Source organism: Panthera leo, chromosome C1, assembly GCF_018350215.1.
Source record: "Panthera leo isolate Ple1 chromosome C1, P.leo_Ple1_pat1.1, whole genome shotgun sequence".
Taxonomy (NCBI): Eukaryota; Metazoa; Chordata; class Mammalia; order Carnivora; family Felidae; genus Panthera; species Panthera leo.
In genome coordinates, this window is record NC_056686.1 from 36,663,393 (window position 1) to 36,685,192 (window position 21,800).

The following is a 21,800-nucleotide window of genomic DNA, read 5'->3' on the forward strand; positions in this document are numbered from 1 at the left end:
GGATTGTTCAGCGCTCAGTCTACCTCTGTCCGCGTAAACGCGACCTTGGGCTAGGGTACCTCAGGTGGATGTTTGGGGCGCGGTGGGCCCAGTCCCGTAGAATTCGTTTTTGCCTTTTGCGGCCCCGGCTGGCGTGGGTCGGGTGAGCTCAGGCGGGGAAACGCTGGCTGGGTCTAGTCCCTGGAGAGGCTCTCACGGTGCATTGGGAGGAGAGGTCAAGGGGCTAGGGAGCTGCCATGGTCTCTCGTCTTTGGGCCTCCCACCCCGGGTGGCCGTGATCCGGTTCTGGACGGGAATAGGCGGTGTCCCGGACACCCATAGCTTAACTTTGTCGCCCGTCACAAGTTCCCGGGCTCTGCGCTGGGGCCGCGACGGCCCCGGTGGTGCGGTGGGGTGCCTAGGCGCAACCTTTCCTCCTCCAAATTCAACCCGAAATTGGGGATCGAACTTTTCTGGATTCTGGCGGCGGCAGGAGGGGAGCTCTTTGGGCTGGATGTTCAATAAGGAGGTCTGGATGGGGTGCTGGGATCCTCGGCCTTTTTGTCTTCTTTCGGTTTTGGAATCCCCCCAAGCAGGAGACCCGCGCAGTCTCCCGCGCAGTCTCAGGGCCGGTTCTGCCCGGGACACTGGGCGCCCTTTTTCGTTTTAGAAAAGTCTGCAGAGGCCCTTGGCCAGCTCAGCCTGTGCTTGTTTTCTGAGGCTTCCCTGGTTTAAGGACTTCGGGAAGAGAGGAGGGCTTTGCAGACTCGGTGGGCCTTGCAGAGGTGGGGGTGGGGGTCGGGGGAAGGCAGTTCGCACCGCGGAAGTGGTTCGCGCCGAAGCCCTGGAAACTGCAAGTTCCCAGTTCGCCGCCGCGACGGCGGGGCGGCCGCTGTCTCTTCCACTCATGGGAGCTCTGGATTCTGTGCGCTGCAGGCGGGTTGGCCGAGTCTAGTATCTTCCTGGGAGGTCTTGTCGTCTATTAGTTTTAGGTGGGGTGGAGTGAGTTGTTTTCAATTTTGCAGGGATTCGCGTTTCACGTCCCCGCATCCCCAGTCCTCCCCAAAAGGGAAAGCAGTCTGACCTAAGGATGGTGAATTTAGTCCTCCCCTCTCTGCCAGCCAGCTGTGCTAATGTGTGTGAAGGCGGTCAGAAAAAAATCGAATTTGCTACCTAGTGAGAGCAAATTATCCAGATAATTGGTTCAAATCTCTCTCCTCTGTGGCTGGGGTAGACACAGTCTTTGGATCAGAAGCAGGGAATCCCTACTCAGGATAGGGGTAACCACCCCCACCCCTGCAGACCTTTCCGTCGGGGACTCCTGCTACCACCTGAGAACCTGGCTGCGGTTGCAACAAATCCCGAGTGGAAATCCGAACAGGGCAAAGGTGCAGAGGAGTGGAAACCCGCTCCAGGCGAAGTCAACCGGGAAGGCGACCACCCTGGGCCTCTGGATGGGTTCTGCCTGTGGGCCGGCTTGCGGGTCAGCTTCAAGAGGAACGGGTGAGTGTCTGGGGGGCCCCTGCACCCTGTCACTGCCACTTTCACGAGTGGCATCCAGTGTGGTCATGCAATTGGAGCCATTTCTCTGCTCAGATACAAACGACTTGCTCTGGAGACCTGGCACACCCACTCACACTCTGCCTGGTGGATCTTGAGCAGGAAACAGTTTCCAGGGCCCCTGGGGGCCAACGCTATTGTGGACTTGGAATGAGGGATCAGTTACAGCCCTCTTTGCGAGCTTCCCTGAAGCCTGGGTTCTGGGAGACTGGAGCACCCTGACCCTGGCTGTAAGTTGAGGAGGCAAAGGGGAGAACCTGACCAAGGGGCACAGACTCCCACCTCCATCTCTGAGCTAATCCTGCACACACACACACACACACACACACACACACACATGGAGCCAGACACACATATGCTGACTGCCACACAAAGTCAGACGCTTGGGTTAGAGTCACCTGGGCTAGGGGTAGCTAAAATACACCCAGGTGAGAAGTTACACAGGTAGAGGAACACACACACTTAGGAGCACACAGGCAGATCTGCCGGATGCACACTCACAAAACCCCTCTGACAGACACAGGTACACACTGGTTAAACTCACACGGACACTCACTGCACATCACACATACGCATGCACTGTCCCCCCCCCCCCCCCCCGCCCCCCAACGCTGGGATGCGCAACAACCCACTTCTCCCACTTTAGCTGTGCAGCCCAAGGGCCTGTGCGTCTATGACTGGCGTCTGGCCGCTGCGCTCCCAATTCCCGGGCCTGCTCTCTCTGGATCTCTGGTCCCTGTGGAGCCAACCCCCCCTCCCTCTCGTTCCCATTCCTCTCCTCCTCCCCCGCCCCTTCCCCGCAGTCCCGCTCGGCCGCCCTGCGGTGCCCATGTAAATGACAGCAATAAATATCTAATCAAGGCCCGGGGCGACGCCGCCGCCCGCCAAAGCCCATTACAGAGCGGGCGGGCGCAGTAGGGAGGGGTGCTAGGGGGAGGCGGGTGAGCTTCTAGCGGAGCGTATGGTCCGGTCTGGACCTTCGTCCTGCACTGAGTACCCCTCATCTCTGACCTCGGGTGAGTCACTGCTCCTCCTTGGCCTCAGTTTCCCTTTCAGTAAGAACGGCACTGAGCCGCGTCCTCCGTTACCCCGTCCGGCCCCCTGCCACTCAGCGATCTCTCTTGCTGTTTAGTGACTCGTCCGTTCTTCGGACAACTTATTTAACACAGCCCCACTGCTGCCGGATGGGCGGAGATCCCAGCTCACACAGACACGGAATCACAGCTCTGGCTCCGACTGATTTTCGAACTTAAGCCAGGTTTCCGGCGGCGGCAAAGTGGAGAGTTGTATGGATCCGCGACAACCAGGCCGGAGTGCCTTTCCCAGACGGGGTCACTCCTTGCGGGTCAGCCTGTGCCGCTGCGGGTGTTACTTCAGTGCGTCCAGGTCACTGGAGCCGGCTTCCAGCCCCCACAGCTCTATCCGCCAGGGTTTGGTTGCATCCCGGGGGCATTCGTCTGCGCGCAGGGCGGGAACCAGGCTCTCGGAGCCGGCACGACTCACTCCTTCCCGAGTTCCTCTCGCGGTCTGAGACCCAGAGCCGGGCTTGGAGCAGCGGCTCCGCAGGGACGCCGCAGTCCGTGTTCCCCTGCACCGGCACGGGCCTGGGTCTGGACGAGCGCGGGGAGGCCCACTCGTCCCCCCCGGAACTCTGGTCCGGGGCGCACCGGGCGAGCAAGACTGCCTCCTCTCGCCCGGGAGAGGCGGGAACATGCTGACCGCCGCCTCTGCAACACCCTGGCTCCGACCAAGTCTCTTCGGTCTTCTCTCATGTTCTAGCTGCATCTGTGCTGGAAAAGAAGTGGAGAATCCAGCAATTATTTCGAGTTCTACTCCCAGGGCCTGCGGTCAGGCCTCCCCTGCAACAGACTGTCCTCAAGAGCCCACGCTGCACGGGATCTTGAGAAAAAATAACAAAAATCAGCCTCTCTCATCTTTTCTCCTCTCTGCCGCATTTCACTGCCTTAAAATTAACTCCAGCCGCCTGATTTCTTTGCCCCCCCCCCCCAACATTAAGCACCTCAGAAAACCAGAGGAGGGTAGGCAGAGTGGCCTCCCTTAGTCTCAGCCCATTAGCCTGCGGGGGGCTAATTACCCCAATTAGCTTCTGATTTATAATTAATGGCTCGGACCAAGGGATAATTGGATGTTAATGGATAACAGTTTGTGTAGGGAACTAAGCTCCTGGGCTCCTCCAGAGGGCCATGGGGGTGGGGTCTGTCCTGAGACCTACCTCAGACCCTGGAGCTCTCCACACTGGCCGGCGTTCCCCATCCCTAAACTAAGAGGGGAGGTAAGAATCTCCTTTGAGGAACTGATGAGCTCTAGGTGCCAAGAGACCAGCATCCCATCTGATCTGACCCTTGCAAAGCTACAAACCCTGAGGCCCACCTGAGCTCTTTGGCTCCAAATCCAGGACCGCTTTGGGGGCCCGCAGCTGAAGGGGGCCGCTGGGATTTCTGGACCTCAACAACAGCCCATTCCCTACCCACATGGATCAAGCAGTGTGGGATTAGTGGTAGCAATGTGGGGTCATGGTACCTGTATCAAATGCCACTGGGGGATGGGGCATGGCCAAGGTGAGAGCAGTGGCCAGGGCTCCATTTGGTACAGGGTCAGAGCTCAGTCTGTGGCAAGGTCAAGGTCACAGCTGTGGCCAGAAGGTGGTTTGGCTTCTGGTGGGGACATGCGGTCTTTCCTGATGCAGTAGGATAGGGCAGGCAAGTGAGGAGGGGGACTCTGGGCCTTGGCTCACTCAGTTCTGGGCTCTACTGCCCTTATCACATCTCCTAATGCTGGTCTCTTCTCCAGGGCATCTGACTATCTGACCATTCCCCTAGAATGGGGCTGGAACTCCTTACATTACCCCAGAGTCCATTACCTGACCAACAGTGGCTCTCTTTACTTGAGGAATGAGCATCTAATGTCCCCTGTGCTAGGTACTGAGTACTGGCTCCGGAGCCAGATCTTGCCCTGCCGGAGCCCCCTAACTGATGAGTTCTTGGTGAGCATTGAGTTAGACTCAGCACTGTGGAATTGGACTCCCTGGATTTCATCCTGGCTAAGCTGCTTAGCTGTGTGGCTTTGGGCAAATGACTTCACCTCTCTGAGTCTCAGGTCCCTTATCAGCCAAATGGGAATTATGAATTTGTTATGAGGATTAAATGAGATGCTGCCTGTCAGGTCTCTATCAGGATGGCTGGTAAAAATAGTTATTATTATATCTTGGGTGAAGGGCAGGCAGATGGACAACTAACTATAATCTGGTGAGGTAATGCTATGGTAGGAGTTCAGAGAAGTCACCTGACCCAGGCTGGGGTGTCAGGGGAGGCTTCCAGGAGAAGGGGGTGCCTAAGCCTAGTGTGAGGGATCAGGAGTTTTTCAGGTAATGCTGGTAGAGGAACAGTGTTTCCAGAGTGGAAATGATGAATTTGGAAATGCCTTTCAAGAAAGTTGTCTTTGAAGGGACCAGAGAGGACTGTTCTGAGAGATGAGTCCTTTTGTTTTAAAAGAGGGACATGGAAACAGGTTTAAATGTGCACTGATAGGAGCGGTGGGGCTGGGGTTGGCAATCCAGGGGATGAGGATCTCAGGGAGGGGCATGTGCCCTAGATTCCCTAGCTCTTAGACACCCAGAAGCGAATGATGCCACGTTTCCAGCCATTAGCCCTTAGATGTGTCTCTAGAATGTGTCCTTGGCCATTTCCTGTGGTCTTGCTGGCCACCTTGAGTCACTGATTTGTTGGTGCCCTGGCCCATCCCCTTGGGAGGGAGGCCATGCGTGGGGGAATCTGGCCCCTGGCAAGGCGACAAAGTGGCTGGTTCCTGGGCTCTCTGCACCTTTGAGTACCTGATGCTGACGGCGGAGACTTTTGGAGTTGGAGGGTTCAGCAGTGACCTGACAGTGAAGCTGTAAAACAGCATCTGAGAGGGAGCAGCTAGGGATGCTTCATCTCAAGTCTGCCTTCAGACCTGGTGGCTGCAGGCTCCTTGCTCAGGGTAGGGCCGGGCTCTCGGTGGCCCCCATACAGCATATGCTCCCATTGCTCTTTCTGGACAACTCAGGACTAAGGACTGATGTGGGAATAGGGGCACTTATTAGGATGGGGGCTCAGCCATTCCAGTTCCCAAACAGGTCAGCCAAGGGTAACTCACCTCCCTTGAGCCTCAATCCCTCCTCTGTAAAGTAGAGATGACAATAGTGCCTCCCTCATAGAGTTGAGGTAAGAAATTGGTGAAGTTACCGCAGTTGAGTATCCAGCATGTGCCAGGCACAGAGCTTCTCTTAAAATCTTGGACCCACCTGCTCAGAGCTGGAAGTCTTTAGCTTCCCACCTCCGACACACACACACACACACACACACACACACACACACACACGTATGCACACACATGTACACATATGAAGGAATCTTTCCTCCTTAGCCTCCCTCAGGTGGCTGGCCAGCCCTGGGTTACACACTTCTCATGATTGAGGTTTCTTTCCCTTCTGGGGCAGCCATTTGGTCAGTAGTAGGGAGGACCCTTGCCAAGGTCACACAGCACCCTGGGGTTGGGGCAGGAGCTCTGGCGTGGTTCTCCTGGGCTTGTGTATTTATGTTCTGCTACCTGCCAAGCAAAAGGCCTGTTGGTCTCCAAACTGCTAGGTAGGAAGGATGGCTGCAGGGGGCCTCTCCCACAGAGGATCACTGGGGATCCTGTGGGGCTGAAGGGCGGCATTTCTCAGGGAAGGAAGTCTGTAGCAACAGTCTCCCTTCAATCCTTCCTGCTGCCATTGACACCCAGGACTAGCCCTCACTAGGGCCAATTCCTTGGCCACACTTTGGAGATGAATCCCAGATAGATCCTCAGTGACCTGGGCTTCCTGTCCTGCCTCTACCACTTAACAACTGTGGGACCTGGAGCAGGTGGTTTTACCTCCCTGAGTCTCAGTTTTCTCATTCATATAATGGGGATAATAATTCCTACCCAGTCGGCTTGTGCTGAAGCTGGTGAGTGAGAAGGGGGCTTGGCTCACAGTGGGTGTCACTGAAAGGAAGCTGTCATTGTTAATGAGATAATGTGTCTGACCAGGCTTGCAACAGAGGAGGCAAGTCCTCAGAGAATGTTGGTTCCTCCCCTCCTGCTTTCTTTCCTTCCCTTTAAACACAGTTGTTCTGCCCTGCTCCCCACCGTGTGTGGGAATGAGAAGAAACTGAGGGGGAATTAAAAGTTCAGAACAGGAGAGGAAGAGGTGGAGAGAGATGGCGTGGGTCTGTGGAGGTGCTGAGCTGGGTGTGACCAAAGGAGGGGTCCACTTTCCTGTTAATCAAAGACGCCTTGCGTGTGGTTTCCTAGCGGTCCTGCTGTTAATTTATAAAAAATGCCCCCTAATAAAATTCTGCTTGATTCTTCGATTGGCTGGGCATTAGGCCGCAGCCAGCAGCGACGCGGGGACATAACGGATGCATTTGCAGATTTGGAAAATTAAAGCCATCTATATGGCGCCTGTGGCGGGAGATCCGCCGATCTGCTTGCTTAATGAAATATAAAGATTCTTTTAACCAATGTAAGCACAATTCGACAGCTTGTGAAACGCGGCCGCGCCGTGATGGATGGCTCTTCTGGCTCGCCAGGAATTGCGGGGCGGCACCTTTTAAATATATAATTGATTCTGTTTGGAGTGTGCAGTGGGCTGAGCCCGTGCAGGGCCCGGCCTGGGGCCAGGAGTGCAGGGCCCTGTTCAGAGGCTCCCACAGGCTCTGCAGGACTCCAGCGTGGGTGGCTCTTGGCCTCACCATGGGACCTGGATGTGGGTGGTGTTCCAGCCGCTGGGCCTGTCTGAGGACCCCAGGGCCAGGTCTGGGCTGCCCTGATTGCTGGAAAAGGGCACATTGAGCAGGGTTCTCCCCAAACCCTGGCTTCAGGTCCTGGGGACAAAGGAGGTGGTGGGACTGGGGCTCTAAGTGTCCATTTTCTGGCCTGAGGACCATAGCCCATTATGGTGGCCCTGCTTCTTTCACTATTCCCTCACCTCTCTTAGCCTCTGGTTCTTCGTCATCCATTCAGCATTTATTAGTTACTGAACACTGGCTGTGTACCAGGCTCTGTGCTAGGTGTTGCCGAAACAAAAAATGGAGAGGACAAATCTATTCATTTTCTCTGCGTTGCTCTTTCTGTCTCTCTGTATCAACTCCATCTCCTTGGTTTTTCCCCTTTTTCCTCCTTGTGCTTCTCTCTTGTTCTCCCTCAGACCTTTTTCTGAGGGTCCCATTTAGTGTATGTTCCTCTAATCATACACACACACACATACATTCATTCATGCACATGGGCCCCCAGACGTGCACACACAGAGACATAAATAACTGCACATACGCACGTAGACACAGATTCACATGCAGGTATATGGCCAATCACACAGACATGGGCACACATGAACAGAGATGAACTGCACGCTGTGTGCTACCACATGTGTGTAGCTCGGGTGGTAAGTGGCGTCCACAGATCTGGGGCCCTGATGTCCACCTGGAGTGAGGAGGAGTGTGAGGCTGGGGGGAGAGGAGCTCGGCTGGCAAGATTTGGGCTCACACGCAGCCTCATCTCACAACACACGCACACACACATTTATACACACGTGGAGACACGGACACACACACGCATGCATGAGCATGCACACTGGGGAGATGTGCTTTTTCTCTGCTGTCGTCCTGTTGCCTTGGATCAAATCAGAGATGCTGGAGGTCAGGGAATGGAACAGACCGGAGTAAGAGCCTGCGTGACTGGGGTTAGGAAACACTAGCTGGTGGGAAGAACCTCACTGTGGAAACCTGTTCCACCACTTCCTAGCTGCTTGCCCTTTAACAAATTCAACAGTCGTTCTCACCTTCCTTTTTCCGCATCTGATAAAAACAGTCCCTACCTCCCATGGTGCTGGGAGGATTGATGGAGATGGCTGCTGATGTATCCAAGGCACTTTATAAATAGTTGTTATTATTAATTTATTCATCCAGTCCTCATCTCCTGAGCCCTGCCTCTGTGCCAGACCTTGTGATCTGGGCTGGGGTGGGGAGTCCAGAAATGCATGAGATACGCCTTTTACCCTCAAGGAGTCCAGTCTAGTAAGGGAGGTAGGAGTATCACCACACTATTCCGATTCAGGTGCTAGAAGAAGAAAAGCCATGGAAGGTGCTTTGTGTGGTGAGCATGGGCTCAGAGAGTGTGTTCAGTAAACAGGAGTTGTTTTCGTTGCTTTCTTGTTATTGTTATCATCATTTCCCTGACCCGAGCTTAGTTATCTGGAGCCTAGAGAGAAGAGAGATACCTTCTCAGGGACGAGGTGGGAAAGTCCCTGTTTCCAAGGAGGTTGAACTAGGTCTTGATGGAGAGGGAGGGATTTGTCAGGTGAAGGGGGCGGAAGGGAATGGTGTTTCAGGTGGAGGGCCCAGCAGCAGCAAAGGCATGGAGGTGACAAGAGGGAGTGGCAGGTAATCCGAGATTGCTGGGTGCTGGGGAGAGGGAGGGCATCAGGCTGAAGGGGTGGGCAGAGGCCAGACAGGGAAGGTCTTGGAGACCTTCAGAGGACCAGTGAGCTGGGGCAGTTGTGGCGCCGAGAGAGGTACCTCTCTTGGCTTTAGTTAATAAAGACTTGTCGTGCATCAAAAACTGTGAGATCAGCAATAATTAAGTCAATTAAAATGTCACCACATCAACAGCAATGAGTTTTAAAGCAACAGAGCCCTGCAGAGGTGGGGGAAGGGGATGGATAAAATTACTTCTAAACTCTGTTCCGTCTTCCCCACCTGGAGCTTGTGACACATCCTGGGGCCTGGCTCCATCCCCACATCCACTGAAACATGTGGATAACCCTCCCCAACTCCTCCCTCAAAAAAGGAAAGAAAGAAAAAAATATATACATGTGGAAATCACCAGTAATCCCATCTGCTATCTCCCAGAGATAACCCCTGTTAACATTTCAGGGTATAACCTTCTAGACTTCTTTTCTATGCATATTTATACATACATTACAAAAATGGGATCATATCATGCGTACTGTTCCCTATTTCTTCCACTCAACGATGTATTGTGAACATCAGCACATACAGATCCATATCATTGTTTCAGACTGTGGCACTGTATTCCATTGTGGGCATGACTGTCCCCTCATTTACTGAACTAACCCTCTCTTGGGGCAGGAGCTCTGGCGTGGTGCTCCTGGGCTTGTGTATTTATGTTCTGCTACCTGCCAAGCAAAAGGCCTGTTGGTGAAGTTTCCAGTTGTTTACCATCGTAAGCAGGGCTGTGATAAACATTCCTGGACACACATCTCTGCATATTTGAAGGATATGTTTCTGGAAATGGAATCATTGAGTCAAATGATGCTCTTTCTAAACGCTTTTGATGCCAGGAACTAAAGCTCTTTTGTCAGCAAAGTCGGAGGAGGAAAGGATCATTTTCTACTCCTCTAGATAATCCTGGGTAATAATTTTTTTTTCATATTTGCTAATCTTATTGGTGAAAAATATTGTGACTTATGGTTCCTATTTTTATTTCTTTGGTTACAAGGAAGGCTAAGCTTTTTGTCATAGATCAGATGGCTATTTGTGTTTTTCCTAATAAGTTGTCTCTTTAGTTACTTTGCTGTCTTTTAAGGTGACCATCTTTTTGTTTCTATAGAAGAACTTTTTATATATTATGGATGTTCTCTTATTTTTATTTGTGTTATTTATTTTTATCAATTTTGCTATGTCATATATATGGTAAATATTTTTCCAGGTTTGTTGTTTGCCTTTTAGCTTTGTTTATGGTATATTCTATTATACAGTATTTAAATTAAATTTTAAAAATGTTTATCTTTGAGAGAAAGAGAGAGAGACAGAGTGTGAGCGGAGGGCAGGGGGCAGAGAGAGAGAGAGAGAGGGAGACACAGAATCCGAAGCAGGCTCTAGGCTCTGAGCTGTCAGCACAGAGCCCGACGTGGAGCTCAAACTTGCAAACCGTGAGGTCATGACCTGAGCCCAAGTCGGAGGCTTAACCTCCTGAGCCACCCAGGTGCCCCAGTATTTACATTTTTTAAATGCTTATTTAATTTTGAAAGAGGGGGAGAGAGAGACAGAGAGACAGAGAGACAGACAGAAAGGGAGACAACGAATCTGAAGCAGGCTCCAGGCTGAGCCACCCAGGCGCCCCTCTATTATACAATATTTAAACACTATGTCACCATGTCTGTCCTTCTTCCCTCTTAGATCTCTGCCTTTGGGGTCATGTTTATAGTGTGTAGAGTGGGCTTCTTTAAGTAAAGGTTGTTGGGAGGTATTTTGTGGGAGTGTCAGGTCAGGTATCTATAAATCCTGCCCTCAGCTCCTGGCTTGTATATGCAACTGCTAATTCAGCATCCTTACTTGGAAGTTGGATCCCTATTTTCACACTTAGCATACCCCCCCAAAACCATGATTTCCATTGCCCCCTCCCCAGACCCCCTTCTCCCTCAGTGTTTCTGATTCAGGAAAACACCCATCTTCACTCAGTTGCTCAGGCCAAAAATTTGAGTTAACCATTTTTTTTTTTTTAAGTAGGTTCTATGCCCAACATGGGGCTTGAACTCACAACCTCGAGATCAAGAGTGGCATTCTCTACTGACTGAGCCAGCCAGGCACCCCCAGTCATCCTTTTTTGACCTCTTTCCCTCACATCTTATAACTAACCTATCACAGTCATGTCCATTTTACCATCAAAATATGTCCTGAATCTGGGGTGCCTGGGTGGCTCAGTCAATAGAGTGGTTAAGCGTCTAACTTCAGCTCAGGTTAGACTTTGGCTTGGGTCATGATCTTGTGGTTCGTCATGGTTCATGATGGTTTGTTGGGGCTCAGCATGGAGCCTGCTTCAGATCATCTGTCCCCCTCTCTCTCTGACCTCCCTTCCCCCGCTTCTGTGTGTGTGTGTGTGTGTGTGTGTGTGTGTGCACACGCACGCGCACTCTCTCTCTAAAATAAGGGGGGGAGGAGCCTGGGTGGCTCAGTCGGTTTAGCGTCCGACTTCGGCCCAGGTCATGATCTCATGGTTCGTGAGTTCAAGCCCCGCATCAGGCTCTGTGCTGACAGCTTGGAGCCTGGAGCATGCTTCGGATTCTGTGTCTCCCTCTCTCTCTCTCTGCACCTCTCCAGCTCATGCTCCCACTTTGTCTCTGTCAAAAGTAGATAAACTTAAGAAAATATTAAAAAACAAATTCAGAAAAACATGTCCTGAATCTCACTACTTCTCACCACCTCCCCCCTACCGCCTAGCGGAAGGCACCTAGTTGCTGGCCTGGCCTTCTGCAGTGACCTGGTCTCTCCACTTTTCTTCTTTACTCTCTGCAGGCTGTTCTCTCTAAAAGGTGAGCTTTTAATGACAAATTGTATCATGTTACTCTTTAGTCAAGACCCTCCAGGAGCTTCCCATCATGGTGGGGATAAAATTCAAACTCCTTGCAATGGAGCCGTGAAGCTCTTTGGGGTCTGGCCTCTCCTCTCCCTGCACTCGCTCGTTCCCTCTCTGTGTTCCAGCTACCCTGGCTGTCTTGCTGTTCCACATAAACACCAAGCTTCTTCATGCCTCAGGGCCTTCATCCTTGCTGTTCCTTCTGCCTGGAAAGCCTTCCCTCCAGAACTTTGCATGGCTTACTCCAAATAGCAGAGTGCCTTTCTTGACCACGTGTTCCATAACAATCTTCCCTTTTCCTCTTGTTATTCTCCTCCTCTGTCTTATTTTTCTTCAGAGCACTTGTTTCTCTGGCATTAGTACCTATATTTATTTTTTTGTAGTCCTCCTCCCTTGGAATGTAAATTCTACGAAGGCAAGGACTTTGGTCACTTAGTAGGTGGATGCTTAATACATATTTATTGAATGAATACATGTAATATATAAATGTGTGTGAGTGTAATGTTTGTGTGTAGATATATCTGCTGCATGGATAAATACCCGTGAGAATGTCTGTGTGCAGAGCCATGGGGAATAATGACATAGAATTTGTAAATTTGATGAGTTTGTGTGTAACCACGAGTACTTCTGTGAGTGCCTCGCTGAGAATGTCCATGTGTGTGTATTTGGGCATGAAACGTGTGTGCGTGTGTGTGCCGTGGATGTTTGGTCACGTATAGCCTGAGTGTCTACGTCAGCGAGGGTGGGGAGCTGAGACACTTGGGCAAGTTCTTCCTCTTACCAAATGGACCTGCCGTTGCGCCAACCCTCCCCCGTTCCCTCCCATGCCCAGGACACAGGAAGCACCTATGTGTCTTTGGGAGCCTGCAGACATTGGGTCACGTTCCAAAAATGACACTTCAGGCCAACACAGGTGGGCACTCAGATGGGGACTGTGAGGGTCCAGAGGAGACCTGGGGCTGATAGGACCTTGGCAGCCTTGTGCTGAGCTGGGCCGTCTCAGCAGGAAGGATGATAAATTAGCCACCAAAAAATGAAGCTGAAGCAGTGTGGGCGGGCTGGGCCCTGGATTGGCTGTGTGGCCTCAACATGTCACTGCTCTTTCTCTAAGCCTTGGTAGACTCATCTGTAAATGGGGTTCATTGCTCTTGTGAAAATGATAAATAGAGGGAGGTAATGGTAGTGAATATATACCAGTCATAACAATAGTGTCCTTTTGTCTGTGTAGCGCATTAAGGTTTTAATCCATTATCTCAGAGCAAGTGCCTCAGTGTCCCCAGTCCAGCCCTGGACTTGGCCCCATGTGGGCCTCGGTAGGTGTTGAGTAAATAATATGTGTGTGAGTGAATCAGTGAAGGCACAGATAAGAAAGTGCCTGGGTGACTAAATGGAGATGGCTGCATAAAGCAGCAATTGGACTGATAAATCACAGTGACTGACATTTTTTAGCACATACTGTGTGCCAGGCCCTATTGTAAAGACTTCTCTTATTAGCCCCCTTTTGCAGATGGAGAAACAGAGGGGCAGAGAAGTTAAGTGACTTGCCCAAAAGTCACAAAGCTCCTAAGTGGTAGAGTTGAGATTCCAGCCCGGGCAGTCTGACTCCAGAGCCCAGAGCCCAGGCCACTTTCTGATGGAGAGGCAGAAGCTCTCGGGGGTGAGGTGAACACCCAAGGTCTAGGCTAGGGATGTCTACCCCAGGGTGGAGTGTGATACCCTGGTTCAGGTCTCCTCTCCTCTTCCCCGTCCGCAGGCACACGCCGCGATGCAGCACTACGGGGTGAATGGCTACTCGCTGCACGCCATGAACTCACTCAGCGCCATGTACAACCTGCACCAGCAGGCGGCCCAGCAGGCCCAGCACGCCCCCGACTACCGGCCATCGGTGCATGCGCTTACGCTGGCTGAGCGCCTGGCTGGTAAGGGCCATGGAGATGGGACCTTGGGGACAGAACCGTGGGGCCTGCAGTGGAGGAGAGGTCTGGGGGAGAAGGCTCTGGAAGTTGAAGATAGGAGGGAGGGAGCACTGGGAAATTTTACTCTGGGAGGCTATGGAAGACCCAGGTCACTTAGCAACACAGAAAGGCATCAATTTAAAATCTATGTGTGACCATCCAGAGCGCTCCTTGTTTGCCAGGACTGTGCTGGGCACTGGTGCTGCCCTGGCCTTTGGATTCCCTTAACGACCCCATGAGGGAGGGACTCATCCGCCTCTCTGCCTATCTTGCAGATGAAGACTGAGGCGGGAGGGTAAGGGACTCGCCTTGAGGAGTCGCTGCAAGAGGAGTGGAGTGCCCAGGAGAGGGTATTTCAGGCACAGGGAGTCATACAAGTAATAACAGCTGGTTGTGTGCCAGGTGCTGTGTGAGGCTTTCTCTGTGCATCAAATCCAACCCCATTATAAAGGAGGTTATTATCTCCATTTTATGGACAAGGAAACTGAGGCTCAGAGAGGTCAAATCTAGGTGGGGTGGGGCTGGAGGGTTTCAACATGACACTAGGGCTAAAAATATAAGCTTTGGAGCCCCAGGTCTGTAGTTATTGGGGGTCTGCACATTCACCTCTCCTCTCTGAGCCTGTGTCCCCTTTAATCAGAGGGGACGATAGGATGATCGGGAAGTTATTTGAGGTAACATAGGCAAAGGATTCAGCAGAGACTGGTAAGTGCTCAGAAGTCATTATTCCTCAAGTCCCAAGGTAAGGGCCCATGAGGGAGCTGCAGTCCTGTGTCCCCGTCTCCCTTCTACTGATTTGCTGCCCTGCCCTGTAGCCCCTCGCTGGGTGTGAGAAGGATGTGACCGCATAGGTGAGGGGCATGATTCCCTGGAGGTGGGGCCGCCCATTCTCTCCTGTCTCAGATCAAACCTTGAGCAGCTAGTGAACACATGTGGGTTCACTGCCCTGTGCCAGGCAGTACTCAGAGGACTTCAGGGCACCCCCAGGGAGAGCAGGTGCTCACAGAGCCATAGAAGAGCACGGCAGGAGTGTGGCTAAGATTCAGTGGCGGGGCAGCTCAGAGCAGCGGCATCTGGTGTAGTCAGAGAAGTCTTCCTGCAGGCTGTGGGGCAGGAGCCAGGCCTTAAAAAGGAATGACTGGTGAGGGCACCAGCATGAGCAGAGGCACAGAAAAGGGATGGGATATGAGGACCCTGCCTGGGAAGAGGTGTCGGCCTGGGGGAGGGCGGGGCAGTCATTTCCACTCCTTGAGACCCTGCGGGGCCTTGGGGTAGGGCTCAGTGAACAAAATCCCTGGGCCCCTGGTTGTCTTCTTTAGATCAGTGTGGGGCATAAGTCTCCAGTGTGGGAATGTGGGTACAGTCCTGTCCTGGCTATGGCTGCATCTCTGATTTGGAGTGGATTCCCTATCCTGAACCTGGTGGTGACACCAGCTCCTCACTGTGCTCTAGACCCAGAGAGGAGTCAGGGGGTGGAGGCTCCTCTCTGCTGGTGGGGGCAGAGGAACGGGAACGTTTAGCACTCCACCCCAATTCTCTTAATTCTTAAGAAGGAAGGACATGAGCTCTAGGTGGGCCTTTGTTTGGAGGCCTCGCCTTCTGGCAGAAAGTTTTGCTGACGGTACAGACAGCCCGGCCTCCCCTGTGATCACCCACCTGTATGGCCCCTGGAGCCAGCAGCAGGGTGCTGAGCCGCTGCTCCCTCAACCAGGGTTCAGCTGACTGAGGGGTCCCCAGTCCCCAGGTAACCAATGTGAGCTCAGTCCAGGCTGGGATTAGTGCCAGTTTGTGAGAGGTTCAGGGCTCCCTCTAAACTGAAGAAGGAGCAACCCAAAGGTAGCCTTTCTGGATACCCAGTTGCCTCCTTCCCCATTTAGAGTGCCGTGGATGACTCCCCAGTCCCTGGAGTACAGGGGAAGGACTCTGGCAGCCCTATCAGAGGCTGACCCAGCTCAGGTTCACTTCAGTACAGGCAGTCCAGGATCCATTTATGGGCTATGGGAGGCAGGGGAGAGAGGTTACTGTCCATCCACCAGGATGTACTCAAGCAGAAGGGCTGGATCCTAGACACTAGCCCTAGGCAGATCTCTATCCTTAGTGGTTTTCATGTTACCAACATGTGAGCAGGACGGTAGAAGCAACAGTCCATTAGCTCTGTCTCCCATCCAAGCAGTGGTTAGAACCTAGTCTTTTTTGTCCTTTGAGGAAGCAGGCAAAGGGGCCAAGACTAGATGCAGAAACTTTCCCGTGCTCTGAGGGCCCTGCCAGTGCCGGGCTTTCTTTTGAGGAGACATAAGAGCAGGAGCCTCAGGTCTTGCTATCAGAGACTCTTAGGCCAACTTGGATCCTCAGAGTCATACGCAGAGGACATGGAATCAAGTGCCAGTGAATTGTGTACCAGTCAGACCTCACCTAACTAGACCTTGCAGATACCATCCCTGCTGCCAGCCTGGCTTCTCACGGTCAGGGGCCAATATTCTGTTGGTATCCAGAATCTAAGGGTTATAGGATGTTATAACCTTTGTGACACTGGTAAACAGATTATTAGCATCATGTAGTCTCGGAATATTATGCTCAGCATCCTAGGACTTTGAGGATCTTAGGGCAATGTCCACCTATCTACCCATACACCCTCAAACCAAATGAGGAAGACTGCTCTGAGTCACGTTCCTGACAGCTGTTCATGGAGACGAGTTAGACCTCTGTGGTCCTTATAGTGAACGTGGGCAAGGAGAGATCTCAAAACCCCAGCCATATGGAGAGAAGTTGCGGGGTTTCCAAGGGGAAAGGGCCAGGACCCGGCTCTGCAGGAGCCTGGGTGTCTGCAGCGGGTCAGGGCAAAGTAAGATTCAAAACCTATTTCCCATAATTAAATGGGCGCCCTCTCCTTGCCCTCCAACGGCTGTACATTTCAAGACATCATCTTGGAGGCCCGTTATGGCTCACAGCATCGCAAACAGCGCCGTAGCCGCACGGCGTTCACTGCCCAGCAGCTCGAGGCCCTGGAAAAGACCTTCCAGAAGACTCACTACCCAGATGTGGTGATGCGGGAGAGGCTGGCCATGTGCACCAACCTGCCTGAGGCCCGGGTGCAGGTAGGTCCCTGCTCCTCTAAGTGGACCTTGCAGACAAGCACCAGCCCACCGACCTGGCTTCCCTCTGCCCAGGAGCCAGCATTTTTATCCCTCAGTGCCCGTGTAACTACTCTCTCCATGAATGCCTGCGATGACAGGAGTGGGGTTTTGGAAGGGACTGGGGTGCATGTTTCCTGTGGGGTGGGAGGCAATGTTATCATGCACGTCCCCTCCCAGAGCACCCAGTTCCACAACCCACAGCTGCTCTCCCATCCCCAGGTGTGGTTCAAGAACCGCAGGGCCAAGTTCCGGAAGAAGCAGCGCAGCCTGCAGAAAGAGCAGCTCCAGAAGCAGAAGGAGGCTGAGGGCTCCCATGGGGAAAGCAAGGCTGAGGCCCCAGCCCCAGACACCCAGCTGGAGACTGATCAGCCCCCAAGCCTGCCCAGTGGCGACCCCCCTGCCGAGCTTCACCTGAGCCTGTCTGAGCAGTCGGCCAGTGAGTCAGCCCCTGAGGACCAGCCAGACCGGGAGGAGGATCCCCGGGCAGGAATCGAGGATCCCAAAACTGAGAAGAGCCCTGGGGCTGAGAGCAAGGGGCTGGGCTGCAAGAGGGGCAGCCCCAAGGCAGGTGAGGCTTGGCAGGTGCCATGGGCGGGCTGGGGCCCAGTGGAGGGAAAACAGCCAGATCCTGCTGGACAGGGCCCTGGGTATGTGAGGTGGATCAGGGCAGGGATAGAGTCGGCTTTTAGCACATGGCACTAGGACATGATCCCTTAGAAAGGAGTTGGCCAGGGCGCCTGGGTGGCTCAGTCAACTAGGCATCTGACTCTTGATTTCAGCTCAGGTCCTGATCTCAGGGTCATGAGGTGGAGCCCCACATCAGGCTCCACATCGGGCTCAGTGCTGGGCGTGGAGCCTACTTAAGATTCTCTCTGTCTCTCTGTCTCAAAAAAAAAAAAAAAAACAAAACAAAACAAAAGATAAAAAATAAAAGAAAGGAGTTGGCCGTAGCAGGCCTGTGCCAGGTATTTTCCAGGGAGGGCCGGGTGGCAGGGGAGGAGACTTAGGGAGCCCAGGGCAAAAGCTGTTTATCAACCATTATGGAAATACTATGGTATTTTAACAGCCAGCACAGATGCACCAGTGCCTATCGGGTGAATTCCACACTGGTATCGGGGACTCTCACGTGCAGCAGAGACTCAGAGCCACGTTTCTGAGGGAACAGAGCTGTGGGGTGAGGCATAGCTCAGACACAAATCCTGAGCCCAGGCAGAGAGCTGGTGAGGGGCGGGAGCCACAGACAGGAGAGGGGAAGGGGAGGTGACAGTCCTCCCAAGAAGTCAGACACGGGGGCCCTGGCAGGGTCTCTGGGACTGCCCTAGGAAGAAGCCTGGCTCCCCACCTCCCAGGATTCTGAGGGGTGCTTCAGGACACGCCTTGGCTGAGATGAGTGGATATGGTTTCAGCCAATGCCTGTCTTATCTGCAGTGCCAAGGGGTGGGAAGACTGAGGGAGACCCTCCTGGCAGACCACTGTCCTTGTCCTGAGCCCTTGGTTCTCGGTTCTCTGTTTGCAGATTCCCCAGGCAGCCTGGCCCTGGCTCCTGCAGCACCCGGGGGTGGCCTCCTGGGCCCCTCCCACTCCTACTCGTCATCCCCGCTGAGCCTCTTCCGTCTGCAGGAGCAATTCCGCCAGCATATGGCAGCCACCAACAACCTAGTGCACTATTCATCCTTCGAAGTGGGGGGCCCGGCCCCTGCCGCCGCTGCCGCCGTCCCCTACCTGGGTGTCAACATGGCCCCGCTGGGCTCGCTGCACTGCCAGTCCTACTACCAGTCCCTGTCGGCAGCCGCTGCTGCCCACCAGGGCGTGTGGGGGTCCCCGCTGCTGCCCGCGCCCCCAGCAGGCCTGGCACCTGCCTCTGCTGCCCTGAACAGTAAAACCACGAGCATCGAGAACCTGCGGCTTCGGGCCAAGCAGCACGCAGCCTCTCTGGGACTCGATACGCTGCCCAACTGACCGCTGGCCTCCAACCCAGCCAGGGGTCTTGGGTGCCCCCTCCCAGCCCCAGGGTTACCCCCAGACGGCTTGCATGGAGTTAACTCTATGAGCCCGGGGATCCTGGGGCCTTGGAGTCCTGCCCCCATCCCCCTCCCTGAGTCCCAGCCCCTGGTGAAGCCCACACTTGCACACCTTCTGCATGGCCCTGCTTGGATCCCATGGAGGCCGAATCGGAGGAGGGGAGGCTGGGGCGCCCGCAGCCTCTGCAGGAGAGCGAGGCCCTCCGTGGCCAGATCCTCCCCTCTGCACCGCCTCCTCCCTGCCCTCCCTACCTCCCCTTTGCCCCCTAGTAAGTCGATGTGTGGAATGTGAGGTATAAATATAAATATATAAAGCTATATTTTCAGGCCCCTGCCTGCCCCAGCCCCCCCTGCCGTCCTTGCCTCCCCGTACAGCGTCCACATCTCTCTCTGGCTTTCTTCTGTCTCTCTCTCTCCCCTCTCCTTCCCTGACCTGCCTCTGTCCTGTTTCCTAACCCACTCTTCCCAGCCTCTGTCTTCCCCACTCTGGACCTTTGCCCACATCTCTTCTCCCTGTTCCTCCTTTCTTTCTTTGGTCCTGGCTGTGTGATGTTGTCAGTTCCCAGGCTATGTTTTGTTTGGGATTGTGACTTCTTAGTTGTAGTGATTTTGCTTTTTCCTGTTCTTCCTCCTGCTTCTTCCCACCTGCCTGTCTCCTCCCTGCACTGCACCGGCCTCTCTAGGCTGTTGTTCCTCTCCATCCCCAGTAGAGGTGGTAAGGCCCTAGCTGGAGACCCAGTGGAGGCCCACTGGAACTGAGGGCAGGAGCTGGCATTGGCCTCCTTAGCCGTCCTCCCTCAGACCTGTCATCTAGAAGGGGTCACAAATCACATTCTCTTCTCTCTCTTTTCTCAGCTTTGAGGCCCCACCCAAGATGGAGGAGGAGGGGAGTGGAGGCAGGAGTCAGGCTGAGGCAGGCAATAGGATGGCGGCATCCCTGCCTGTAAGACCTCCAGGACAGAGGACGGCCGCCAGTGTTCATCCAGGACTGACCACAGGGTTCTAGGTCTCTCTGGTGAGACTTCTCTGGCTGGAGGGAGGCAGCAGGGGAGGGGGGCTCTCAGAGAGAGGTCTTTTCAGAGGAATGTGGCAGATTCTTTTCTCCCACTCCTGGCCCCTAAGTCCTGCAGTTAGAGTCTGCTGCAGGGGTGCGTCTGAGCCAGGAAGAAAGGCTGAACCCTAACTCCTGATCACAATAAGTGCAAACCACACAACAGTGCATAGTCTCAGGCTTCTGTTGACATGCCGTCCTGGAGCTAATTGTTGAAGTCAGGGCTTCTGTCCAGCTAGTCACTGGCATGGAAAAGTGGGTTCCTGTTTATGCCCAGGAGGCCAGCTCAGCAAACTTCCCTTCAAAGCAGTGTGGCCTTGAGTCAGCCCGTAGCCTCTCTGGGCCTGTTTCCCCATCTGGATTAGATGGTCTGTAACGTCCTGCCCAGCTGTAACATTCTGCATGTCTGTGCTCACAACCCTTGCAGGGTGGAAGTTTTTAGTTAAACTAACAACAACAACAACAACAATAACAACAACAACAACAACAACAACAGCAAAAAGGCTCTCAAAAGTACAGTGGATGAATTGGAAACTTACTGTTGCCTTGCTGTGGAGCAATGAGTGTTGTACGTACAAGCCTTTGCATGAGCATGGCCACAGTTTCTGGGTCTCAGTTTCCCCATAAATATAATGGGTCCCTTCTAGTTGAGAAAATGTGGATTTGACCCTGATTTTCTTGAGTCATAGTGCCAGCTTTTGAGGTTGCCCCGTCTCCATGCCTTTACAGAGTGTCAGGGACTCGGGGCAAGGGGAGGGGAATGGCTTGCACAGATTCTGAGTCATGATCCTCAACCCTTTGTGGCTCACCACTGAACCCTCAACACTCTACTTACAGGAATTGCATCTGGAAACCAGGGTAAAGATTCCTAAGGTGTGTCTCTTCTCCCAGTGGTAGGAGGCAGAGGCCCCTGTTGGGGCCAGGTAGGACTGGTTTGCAGAGCAGTAGATGCCCATCATTCTTGGCGTTTGTGCGGGGATGGTGTTTTTCTGAGCTGGGGCGGATGGAGGAGGCTTTGCGGGGGGGGGGGGGGAGTGAGGGGGATGGTCGCCTGGGCCAGGAAAGCTATTTTAATAAGGCAACGGAGTGAGACTAGGTGGATGGTGGGGCAGGGGGCCCTTGTTTCATGAGAGGTGGGGCTGAGGGCCTTGAATCCAGGCTAAAGACTTCACCTTGATGTGGCAGGCAGGTGATGGGGATCAGTTGAACCAGGATCTGGGATCTGGGATTTGGAAGGTGAATTTAACAGCCACTGGAGCATCAGAGGAAAAGGGACTCAGGCAGGAAGACTGAAGGATGGAGACTCTCTGAGACAGAAGGGATTTTTGGTTTGTCTTCTGGGATCAGCTCCAGGAAGGTCTGTTTCTGCAATGAAAGCAGTCTCATCTAGATCAGGCATGGGGACTGACACCTTTTGCAGTCCCTGGATGCGGGTGACTGTCAGTAGGCCTTGGAATCCAACAGCTCTAGATATTACCATCTTCTCCAGGAAGCCTCCCCTGACCTCCTAAAGGGCAAGTCCACCCTGGAGTCATGTTCTGTCTTGGCTGGAGCTCAGCCCAGCTTCTCTCGGATCTTTGTCGACATTTCCTCGTTCAACTGATCCAATTCCACTATTCCAGAAAAGGCAGGGAAAGTATACATGATCCCCTGCCCCTGTGCAGATGTCAACCTAGTTTAGGGGACCAGCCTGTTACTGAAG

General features: G+C 53.4%; 1 protein-coding gene across 1 annotated transcript; it reads left to right on the top strand.

Moving 5' to 3' along the window:
* The first annotated feature begins 1,319 nt into the window (after positions 1–1,319).
* DMBX1 (diencephalon/mesencephalon homeobox 1) lies at positions 1,320–21,103 on the top strand. Its single transcript, XM_042951628.1, has 5 exons — positions 1,320–1,482; positions 13,691–13,856; positions 16,809–16,987; positions 17,246–17,594; positions 18,543–21,103. The coding sequence occupies exons 2-5, from the start codon at positions 13,703–13,705 to the stop codon at positions 18,983–18,985; spliced, it is 1,125 nt and encodes a 374-aa protein (XP_042807562.1). The 5' UTR covers positions 1,320–1,482; positions 13,691–13,702; the 3' UTR covers positions 18,986–21,103.
* Positions 21,104–21,800: the final 697 nt, after the last annotated feature.